Here is a 12,126-nt window from a genome sequence, read left to right as displayed (position 1 = left end):
TGTTAGTTGGTTAGGGGTGATATTTCTAAATCCCCGTCGAAGTTTCAAGAATCCAAGCAAGGAAATCCGAGTGAATCCGTATGAGAGAAAAAATGTTTATCTTGATAGTTAAAGCCAACCAAGAAGATTGGTTATGAGCTTTGGTATGTCCCGTATAAGATAGTTATAGAATAAAAAACAAATCCATACTAGATAAGACTAACCATGCGGAAAGAGACGATCAGGACACTTTTGGGACGAAGGGAGTCGTCCATTTCGAGGGAGGTGGAAACCTCTAGTCTGCGGCATATGGGTGGCTGGAAAGTAGCTGATGTGAATCATAGGTAAAGACCCTATTCCCAAAAAGTAAATGCCAAGAAGATCAGATAGCTTCTGATCTTATAAAAATAAAATAATTGAGAAGTCGGCCGAAGAGGACTGACTGACAGAGATTTTTTTTTTTATTAGTCTGATCTTTCCTAGCCGGGTTATTGTGTAAATGTAGAAAAAAAATGTACTAAATTTAAAAATGCATACATTTTTTTTGTGAAATATGGAAAGGAGGGATGTTACATGATAAGGGCTGTCCCCTTTTTATGTAAGTATAAAAATAGAGAGATTTAGTTAAAATGAAAATGAAATAGAATAGACGAAATTCGAACCTCATAATTTAGGTTTAGAAATAGATTACGGGAGAAAATTAGCAAATGGAATATAAAAAACAAACCATTGTTTAGCTTAGAGATAAAATAGTTTTAAGAAAAGGAATGTGCATTTGTCAATTCTATTATGAAAATTCAATTGAAGAATGCAACTATAAGATAATTTAATAAACATGTTTTTAACATATTAGAAATATAGGTTACTGGGAATATAGGTTAAAATTCCTTTTGTAAACAAAGGAAAAAGTTATGGGCACGCATTTCCAGAACACGTGAAAGAAGACACATGTTTTCACATGTGTATAACGTCATGGAAAATGTGAAGTTCTCGATATAGTTGGAAACTTTAGAGTTAAGCGAAGAGAAACTGAGGAGGAGTGGGAGAGAGAGCCTGAGGACGAGAGACGTCAGTCTAGGGTCGAGAGATGGGAGTCGAACGTCTAGAAGCGAGACGGTCACCTTTGAAACTTAGAATGTGAAACTTTGAATTCTTGACGAAGAAAACCACGGCCGGTCGAAGAAGAAAGAAACAAGCGTGGCAACTCTCCTAACTCAGTCTGAATCTATATCTTTAACTCGAAATAACTTTTACTTTATCTGTTTTAAATTCGACATACGTTACGTTTTATATATGTAATTAATATTACTCAGCGACGTTTAGGTGAATTCTGCTAGCCTCAATCACAAGTTATCCGGTTGGTTCTTGCGTTTATCTGCCAATCTTTAAGACTAAATTAAATTGTCAACTAGGGCTCGTTCTCGTGTGGCTTAGAATTCCCCCGAGGTTCGACATGACAGATACAACATTCCAACTGATTGATGACTTGTTGAACTGAAAACAATGTGTCACCAGGCCCTGTAAATATAAATAAATCTCCTCTAACGGTTAACATTATTTCACAGTTAATGGAGGTATAATTTGAATTCTCGCTATGCTTATTCTCACATGCATGCAAGATATTCAATTCTTCGAAATTCTCTATCAAATACAGCCCTTTTATTTTATCTCAACTACCTTCTTTTTTTAATTTTACACCACAGTTTTGAGGATCCAGATATACAAAAAAAACTTAAAAAATAAAAAAAGAACTAATTAATAATCATCAATTTACAATAAAAAGTAAATTCACTCGAAAGCAACAAACGTAACAGCTATGCTAATTCTGTCTGAATTTCGATGGTTTACTCGAATTCAACTCGAAATTTGTTTTCAATTTGTACACAGTCACGCAATTATTAAATCATTTCTTTCTGATAGGTTCATAAGAGTAGTAGTTGAGGGGCAAAAATCAGAAGCTCACAGTATTAATGCCGGTGTCCCTCAGGTATCCATCCTGGGCCCAACTCTTTTCCTGATCTACATTAATGATCTTCCAAATCACATCCTTACATCATTTGTAGACATTTATGCTGACGACACTACCATTTATGGTAGCACATCTAAGACAGTAAACGACCAAGTTCTCTCCAATTCTCTCTCCTCTGATCTTGAGCACGTAGTACAATGGGGAAAGGAGTGGCTGGTTACTTTTAATGCATCTAAAACCAAGCTTCTCTCTTTACATTATCAACATTCTAATCCACATTTGGCATCAATTGAAATGAATGGCTCTCGTCTTCAGGAGGCCTCAAGTTTTGACAAGCTTCTAGGCTTGATCATTACTCCTGATCTTAAATGGAACACGTACATCAAATCTGTTGCCAAGGCCGCTGGAAAAATGGTGGGATCTTTCTATCGATCCGGTAGATATCTTACTGCTGATGCTATTCTCTATCTATATATGAGCCAGGTACGTCCAAGGATGGAATACTGTTGCCACATCTGGGCAGGAGCTGCTAGAAAGGACTTGTCCTGCCTTGATAGAGTTCAAAATAGACTTCGTAGCCTCGTAGGAGATGTCCTTTTCTCCTCCTTGCAACCTCTATCTCACAGAAGAGATGTTGCGAGTTTGTCTCTGATGTATCGTTATTTTCATGGAAAGTGTTCGACTGAGCTTCAATCTATGGTCCCCCCTCGCCAAACTTTCACAAGAAACACTCGTCTAGCTGTAAACACTATCAATAATTTCCCCCACTCTTTATCTGTGCCTAAACCTAAACGTAGATTCCATGAACAAAGCTTCTTTCTTAGAACTGTACGCCTGTGGAATTGTCTTCCGTTTTCCTGCTTTCCGGCTGACTACAATATGGTTGTGTTCAAGTCTAAAGTAAATAAGTTCTTGATGAGCCGTTCCATATAAGTTATCAAATTTACCAAATTTTCATTATTAATGATAACTATATTGTCCAATTTCTACTGTACACTCTTTAACCCTTATCCTTGAGTGGCCTTTGGGCCTTGATAATGTGGTGATGCCTATGTAAAAAAAAAAAAGAAATACCTAAACATTTGTTCGCTTACGTTCAGTGTGGACTTCATTCTTCCTGAAACTAAGTCAAAAAATAATCTGATGTATTTTGGGACGCTTTTCCTTTCTTTTATTATATTTAACCAGTTTGCATGCAAATGTTTAAAATGACAGCGAGAGAAAAATTCTGTAAACATTTGAATAGTTTACTAGTCCTGCATGCATACGGGTGGATTGTGTGTTTGGTGTAAGTCGTTATATTTCTGTTAAAATGTCGTTGAATGACGAAATAGGTTAATTAAAGTGGATTAAGATTCTTACCAATCTGACAGAACTCCTACCAAAGCTGCTCCACTGAAAACACCCAGAAATAATGCCGTGACACTGTGTGAAAGCATTATCTTCTGATCGCAGACAAGACTAAGCTAAGGAAATAAAACACAATTCTAAATATTATAAACAAACATATAAAATTACAGAAAAACATTAAACAAATTAAATAATAATAGCATAACACTCAGTGGATGCATACTTATACCAAGGATACAAGTAAATAACAACAAAAGAATTAAACGTGAATAATAGAACCAAGTTTATTTTGTCACCTGTATTATAATAGTACATAAAACGAAAGCCATGATTTAGATGTGCAGAACTATTCTTTAATTATGATTCAAGTGTGAACGCAGAGAGTAAACGGAAGTGAATATATTATGTGCATAAAAAATGTGAATTCGGCTTTTTTGATGGAAAATATTTGAACGGGATAGTTTCGTTATAATGCCATTCATTTTTTTATGAGGCCTATATACGATATTAACAAACGAGATTGGCGCACAAGTCGTTTATCTCTCTCGCTGATACAATAACCACAACTAAAGTAACTTGATCTTTAATGCTATTTCACGCCAACATCCGAGGTGAATACACGTTCATTCGATATCTTTCAAAAGAAAGCTTGCAATATTTCTTCAATGAACACTCTTTTTCTTTAGCACCAATCCCATAATTATATAATACACTTGTGGCACAATGACGTGGGTCCCATTTTGGGGGAGCTGAGGGCTTCTACATTAATAGAACTTGTGCCTAACTTTTACTATACTTGTGATGAAGGTAAAAGTGTTATGCAAGTTCTTCGTGATTTTGAAAATGTTAGAATATATCAACTTGGTTTGATTGACAATGTTTATGAAAATTCGGTGTAAAAATCGCCCGAGAAAGGTCAGCTTTGCATGCGGGCAGTGAATTTAAAAACAAAAAAATATTCACACATTATGTATGAATATTTTTCAAATTTATATCTTTTACTCCCTTTCTCTATTGCTCTGTTTCACTCCCTTTCTCTCTCTTTACTCATTGAAAGAGAGAATTGAATATGATTGTATCGTTTTAAACTGTTGAAGCTTGTATCTTCTACATGACGGACCCGACATAGCAGTTTGGCTGCACGCGTCGGGTTTCAACGGATCTTAATTGAAATATGCTCCAACAGAGTTAAACGTAAAATTAATTATATATTTTAATAAAAATGCATTTGTTCGTTTTTTTTTTGTACAAGCGTTTAATTTCAGCATGCGGCCCCTGCCATATAATGCAGACGATGAAAACGCTGCCTGCACGCAATGAATACTTAACAAGTAACCCATGCCAGCCGGTTATAGCCGAGGAAATACTCACCCGTTCATGTTTCCATCTGCTTATCGCTGGATATCGTGTCTAACATCAGGGGGAGCTGGTTGCGTTCTCACGAGGTTCCTCAACCAAGTAACTCTTCCCGGAAAACGATAGTATCATACATTCCCCTTTCCTTAGAAATTATACATAAAAATACTTACGCAAAATATCTTTTTTGCACATCCCACACTGCTTTAACAATGTTGTCATCCTTCTGTAATTTTTAGTCATCGGAGAATTTCATGCGTTCTCTTAATCAACTGTCTCTAATATATCGTTCGTATTGACATTTCGACTCTAAGATAAGCAATCACTACTCTCATATTGTATTTTATGCGTACTACCATCTAAAACATTTTATCGACCCAAAATCGAAAAGGGAATGGAAAAGATTTTTATTCATTTTTAGTTGGTAAATTCGCATATTTTTACCTTTTTTTTTAAATTCTGTCTTAATTATAATGTTTTATTCCGAATTAAGCAAGTTGTGGTATATGATTGGCAGTCATTATTGCAATTTGCTCTATAGTATAAAGTTAATATATTTAGTGTCACCTCCCTTTAAGCAGTCCTTATTTGTAACGATGGCTGTGGTGCGACAGGAAAGCATCAATCATGTACCAACTAGCAAAACTAGATTGGAGAAAGAGCCTGTGTGTGTTTGAAAAAAATTAACTCATACTCTAGCATTCATATATAGAAATAAGCATTCCAGCGCATTCGACTACAATGAATAAACATTCAACACATGTGGGGGAAGCCGTACAGATGCGAATACAACAGTATGGCGATCTTTGAAAACATTTTCCTTGCTAGGAAAATACCAAATAACTTTAATACAGCTATTTAGACGAAATCATAAATTGTGATATCATTTCAGCAGATAGCAGTAATTTTCAAAACAGTACAATTCTTTCTCCTATATTTCAGCCAGCATGTTATTTGGAAGTCCTGCAGTTTAAAAGTTTGCTGTATCTATTGTTTCCATTGTCACGGTCATCTATCTTCGGATATGTTTGTAAGATTGTAAGCCTAATCTGATGAAACACAAGCAATATTCAAACTAAAAATATCGAGAAAGGGCTTGGTATATCATGTTAATGGAGGAGTAGATAGTGAGAAGCATGTTAAAATGGATCTTCTTTTTCAAAGATTTATTTTGTAAAGGCCGATAATCCGTAAACAATACAATAAATATAAAAAACATAAATACATACTTTCTGGCAGCTCGCTTTAGAGCTAAGCTTACTTGCATAGCAGAACAAATAAGCATTTGGATGTTTCGCAATTATGTCTTAATTCACACTGAAAATATCCACTTTACATTATTATTTTCGCTTCGTTTTCTAAAGTTTTCTGTACTATTTTACTGCATCCGTAATGTTAATTTCTCATTCCATACATTTTTAAAATTATAAATCCAATTGAATGAAACCCCCAAAAGAATAAAATTAAATAATATCCTTACCTCTTCAATAATCGTTGTTTCATAAACTGATTTGTCGAACACCCAAGAATTGCATTTTTCTAAATGAAAACTTGTTCCATTCCAATCCTGAAATCGCTCACAAGAATTATAAACTATTTTACCATTTTTCATGTGATATGGAATGGTTTCGTTTATCATGCGTTGGTGGTGTGGACCTTGGATAGCAAACGTATCATTTTCCATTCCTTCCAGGGAACAGCTAGAATGAAAAATATGCATGTTTAGATTCGATTTTTGATTAAGTTAAAGATGATCAGAATATCAACATCGACGCGTCACAAAAGAGTAATTTGAGTTTTGTAAAGACATAGCATTAAGTCAAGTAAGAGTTTTTAATGTAAAAAATCGAACATCAACATTAAAAATGTAGCTATAATGATGTTATTGCTGGCACTATTTTTATAGGATGGTAAAGGTAAACTGGTGTTATTGTTGCTCATGGTGAAGTAACGTAATGTAAGCAATGCAACTGGTTTTGATAATCGATTAATGTTTTGTCAATGTCAAGATTAACATATATAACTATTGTGGCTCGGGAAGCGTATCTCGTTATATACGCGTCGAAATGATATTCAGAGTTGAAATGATTGTTCTATAGTCAGACCATCTTTCAGATACATGGTTGACCATTGTCTTCAGCTAATATTGTCTTTATATCAACAAAAGTGTTGGGGCCGAACGAGTCGCTGAAGGAAAGTTATTACTTCTCCGCAGAAAATTATTTTGATTTTGGAAAAAAGAAAAAGATCATATTAGCTGGAAACTGAACACTTGATAAACAAATTGACAAATCATTTTATATGAAAATAGCATTCATTTTATCAGTGGTTTTTAATAAGCTCAAAGCTTGATTCGCTGTGAAAAACGCCTCTTGTCTGTACGATAGCTTTAAAAGACTGCCCTCTAGTGAAACCAAAGAGAGAAAAGGAGTTCAGCAAATATAAACAGATAAAAAAGATTTAAATAAAAAAAGCCACAAAAAGAAAAAAAATCACTGGTTGGATGTGCATGTGTTATATATTCAATCATCGAGTTATCCTTGAGGGGTACCAAATTGAGCTTTCGTTACATTTGAATATGTTATATACAGTTCTTCATTTAGGGGCACATTTTACGTTTTCTATATAACATAAGAAAGATTCCGTGTGATTGTCTCTAATATAAATGGTTGTGTGTTTGTTTATCATAAAGGGAATCGTGTGTGTGACATGTAATTTCTGAACCTACCTCTGTTTCTTCTCGCTGTTGAACCGTCTGGAAATTTCTCATCCTGGAGGGAGACTTGATACCTGTTTGACGAAGATTTATCACTCCAAGACGATGAAATGGTTTTATAGTTTTTTATTTCACTTTCCCCAGAGGTTCTGCAGAAGTGGAAGTGAAATCGGCTTGTGTTAGTTCTTCTTCACACACGTCAGCGTTCGTCTCCCCCCTCTCCAGGGGGAGACCATGGAAGAACGTCCGTCTTCTTCAAAGCTCAAATCAAATCTCACAGATCTAGCCAACCACGTCACACATACGTAATTTGGTCAGCTGACCTTTGGTTCTGGTAAACGTGTCTACCTCCACGTTTACTCACCTCTCTCTCTTTCCATCCCTCTCCCCCTCTCTCCCTCTCTCCCTCTCTATTCTCTTATAGAGACACAGAGAGAGAAAATAGAAAGAGTAAGAAAGCCAGAGAGGGGGGGAGATGCTCGTTAACATTCCTCCACCCCTTTTTTATCAAAATGTATGGCAAGCCATACATTTTTAATAACTAACTAACTAAAAAAAAATAATTATGTCCGAAGTACATCTTTATTTTTTCACTTTCCGGACTCACCCCTTTTCCAAGAAAGATCAGGCACCAGTACTCTTCTACTACACTATCAACCCTTCTGCTGCTTCTCGAAAGTCTCTCCTCGACATTAACTTGCTTCCAAGTTAGACAAAGATACAGCTTTGCAGATATACATCTTGTCTAGGTGGTCGCATTGTTGGATATTTTCCACTGACTCTGCTCTTTACTTGGACCACTTGGCCAAACAAATGGAGACTCCATTTTCGATCACTTTTTCGAAATGGGGCCAACATATCGCAATTACGACCAGAACGTCGGATGCTCCATGTTGGCGGTAGCTTTATCGCATGGGGACTCGAACCCCAGACCCTCAGATTAAAAGTCTGATGCTCTACCGACCCAACCATCCCACTCGCGTTCTCGACTTTCAGCATAGGCCTAAGTCCCAGTTTTTTTCCTTTACTGTAATGCCCTGACGTCTTTCTCTGAGTGGTCCTATTACTGGAGCTTTGTTCTATTCTATCTACTTCTTCGGGACTTCACAAAGCTCTTCTACTAACTCCCTTGGTTTGTCTAAGCCAAGATACGCCTTCACACTGATTCACTCGGAGCCTGTTTGAGTTCCTGAAACCCGACAAGATACGGAATCATCACTCCCTAACTAATGCGCCATCGATTTCTAACTAAGTAGCTTTCCCTTTGTGATTTTTCCGCATTCCCAGCAAGTCCCAAGATTCCAACCCAGATATCCCTCACACATTCCTCTAAAACAATAAAAAAATAATAAGGCTCTATCTTGTCCCTTACGTAATCTGCATCTTTCCCTTTCTTCTATCTCCCCGTGATTAGGCTTGGTACCGACTGTCCAGTCGCTCCGTACCCTGAGGAATTATCGCGACCTCGCACGCCAGACTTTTGTTGGACAAGACTTATTGCCGTTGCTTGGGCCTACGTGGCATCTTCCAACTCACTGAAACCACTAGTATTGTTTTAACAGGGTACTCATTACTCTAAAATAGTATACCCTGCCAAATTTTCTAATTTGTGACAATACCGTGGCTTATAAAAAAAATAAAACAACAGAAAAAACTGCTTTCTACAGCCTAATCGCCTTGTAATTCTCATGAAAAAAAATGCAACTACGCGCTAAACGTCCCTAAAATATAACTAAACCAACCAAATCTATTCCAAAATAATTTAATTTAATAATACCAATTAAATTCACCCAGCATGTTTTTTTTTTTAAATTTGGTACCTTTAATTCACAATAGGGTAACATTTTATTTTCCTAAGTACTTGCATACATATTTCATTCATTTTCTCTTGAGCGATTCGTAACATAATGGCCACGTCAGTCATTGCACCCCCTCTGCCCCTTACGCCATGTCAGAGGGCATTTCATTTGCTCTCTGAAGTTGATTACAACTAGATCCGCTCACGCTGGACAGAATACATTCCGTTTACTGCTATGTCAGAAAAAACTTTCTTTTTTTTTTCCAAAGTCGGTAAGCGCAACCTGCCTTGAAGACACATAGCTTCACGGAAAACATCGGATTTCCACACATGAAGTACTCAAACTTGCTCCATGTTGATTCTACTCGAAATCAATAGAAATCACGATAAAAAAAATAAAATTCGAATCATTTCTCGAGAATAATGAAATTAATAACTACCCATGTAATTCAACACCTCTCCAAAATTCTAACATGCTTGCCACAGAAATTAAATTCCATTCACGCCCCACTTTTTTTCTTTCATTTCTTTATATAGTTTATTTAACCCTATATTTATCCTTTTTTTCTACCTTACTTATGTGGTCAAAACGTCACTCATGTCGAATAGAACATTTATTCTACTTTTCGAAAATTGAAATTAATACCGACTGAACCTTTGACTCTTCCGAAACTTTTTTTTTTATTATTATTATTTATTACACTGTTTAAATCTTATTTCTTTCTCTTTTTCCCTATTTTATTATTACTGTTATGATTATTAATTAACAGCACGTTCTTTCTTTTATTAATCATTCTTTCAATAGACCCCACAAGCTAAGATTTCACCTCACCATTCTGCGAAAAAAAATACATGTCAAAGAACAAGAAAATTCTGCCAATACCGTTTGACAACACATCAATTACATAAAAATAATAAATTAAAAAAATACAAAAATATCCTATAAGCAATCACAAAGTCCCATCTTAGCAATAACAAAAATCCAAACAACAAAATTTTGTCCACGTCAGCAAGTAGGTCGGCTGCATAGTGCATCATCTTTTACCATTCCACAGAATTCAAAATTAAAGAAAAACCACAGTCGTTTACAAAAAAATACCTAGACATTTACAATTAAAATACAGTCGTTTCTAAAATAAAATAAAACGACTCACTTATAAAGTCTCAGACAACTCGATGGAACTAAAATTGTCCATGTAAGAAAAAAAAAAATTCCTAAGAAATAAAATCGTTCAATTAGTGAAAAAAGGAAAAAAAATCACATTTCAGAACCTATCCATTGTTTTTCATCAAAAGTACATATTGTTTTTCATTAAAAGTTACATTTAGTTCACAATTTTAAAATGACACGAAATATTCATAACACATATTTTTGATTGACATGTTTATCTTTGTGGTAAGGCTCGTTTCTTTTTGGTTTTCTCACTGGCCGTTGTTAAAAATTTACAAAATAAGGTCATTTTTCGTTTTCCCTTCTAATTTTGACATTAAGTGATATTTTTCTTCGTTCATAACGAGTTAATTCCCAATACGATAAATATTTTTTTTAACTATTTTCTATATATAAAGTTTTACATCTGTGTGTCTGTATGTCTTCCTTTTCTTTCTTCGTGAAAAGGTTGTACGTGTGTATTGCTTTTCTTTTTTTTTCTTTTTTTTTTCTTAATTATTTTTCTAATTCGCCTAGTGTTTTAATGGACCCTACGTTATGTGTGTGTTGATTTCTATTTTTTTTTTTTACTGTTCTTTCTTTTTCTTTTTTTTTCCATACATTTTATTGTTTTTTCTTGTCCTTTTTTTTCTTTTTTTTTTAGTCTATTTCTTTTTTCTTGACACTAAATCTCCATGCTTCCACGTTGTATTTTCTTAAACACAGGTTCGATTATCGCATCGGTGATGCGACTTAGTCACGAGCACCAAAACGAATATGTTATATATTCGTTCTTCATGGAGGTTATCCTGAGGGGTACCAAATTGAGCTTTCGTTACATTTGAATATGTTATATACAGTTCTTCATTTAGGGGCACATTTTACGTTTTCTATATAACATAAGAAAGATTCCGTGTGATTGTCTCTAATATAAATGGTTGTGTGTTTGTTTATCATAAAGGGAATCGTGTGTGTGACATGTAATTTCTGAACCTACCTCTGTTTCTTCTCGCTGTTGAACCATCTGGCAATTTCTCATCCTGGAGGGAGATTTGATACCTGTTTGACGAAGATTTATCACTCCAAGACGATGAAATGGTTTTATAGTTTTTTATTTCACTTTCCCCAGAGGTTCTGCAGAAGTGGAAGTGAAATCGGCTTGTGTTAGTTCTTCTTCACACACGTCAGCGTTCGTCTCCCCCCTCCCCAGGGGGAGACCATGGAAGAACGTCCGTCTTCTTCAAAGCTCAAATCAAATCTCACAGATCTAGCCAACCACGTCACACATACGTAATTTGGTCAGCTGACCTTTGGTTCTGGTAAACGTGTCTACCTCCACGTTTACTCACCTCTCTCTCTTTCCCTCTCTCTCCCCCTCTCTCCCTCTCTCCCTCTCTATTCTCTTATAGAGACACAGAGAGAGAAAATAGAAAGAGTAAGAAAGCCAGAGAGGTGGGAGATGCTCGTTAACACATGTTGCTACTATCGTTTCCAGTCAGCTTGGAGTGATTTAAGCTTTGATCCTTCGGCAGACAACAGCATGCGTGATTTGCACAAATCTGACGACAAGCATGCTGAGAAATTTAATTAACAAGCACCTTCTCTTTTCAGCACAAGGTTTACTGGTTCTTTTCTTTAGTAAAGTGTATTATCCTTTACTAACTCCAAGTTCGGTTCGAGACCACGCCCCAAAGGAAGGTGCTTCCATTCTTTTTGACACATAACAGATGCATTAACAAAATCTGTTTAACATATAGACAACAAATTTACAAAAAAATCTTCTCACTCATATTTTTGCAGCCTAACTT

At 35.6% G+C, this 12,126-nt stretch overlaps 1 protein-coding gene across 1 annotated transcript in view; it reads right to left on the bottom strand.

Annotated features, from left to right (window-relative positions):
* LOC145247273 (organic cation/carnitine transporter 2-like) overlaps window positions 1-12,126 on the bottom strand; it is an 84,940-nt gene that overhangs the window by 56,466 nt on the left and 16,348 nt on the right. Inside the window, exons 3-4 of the mRNA XM_080108878.1 lie at window positions 6,135-6,354; window positions 3,311-3,414 (exon numbers count right to left, since the gene is read on the bottom strand). Of these exons, the coding sequence (XP_079965004.1) occupies window positions 3,311-3,414; window positions 6,135-6,354 (324 nt within the window). The remainder of the gene's footprint in view (window positions 1-3,310; window positions 3,415-6,134; window positions 6,355-12,126) is intronic.

This window comes from Euprymna scolopes, chromosome 25 (assembly GCF_053919585.1).
Source record: "Euprymna scolopes isolate OS-2025 chromosome 25, ASM5391958v1, whole genome shotgun sequence".
Classification (NCBI taxonomy): Eukaryota; Metazoa; Mollusca; class Cephalopoda; order Sepiida; family Sepiolidae; genus Euprymna; species Euprymna scolopes.
Note: the sequence above shows the minus strand (reverse complement) of the source record. Positions and strands in the feature narration are given on the sequence as shown.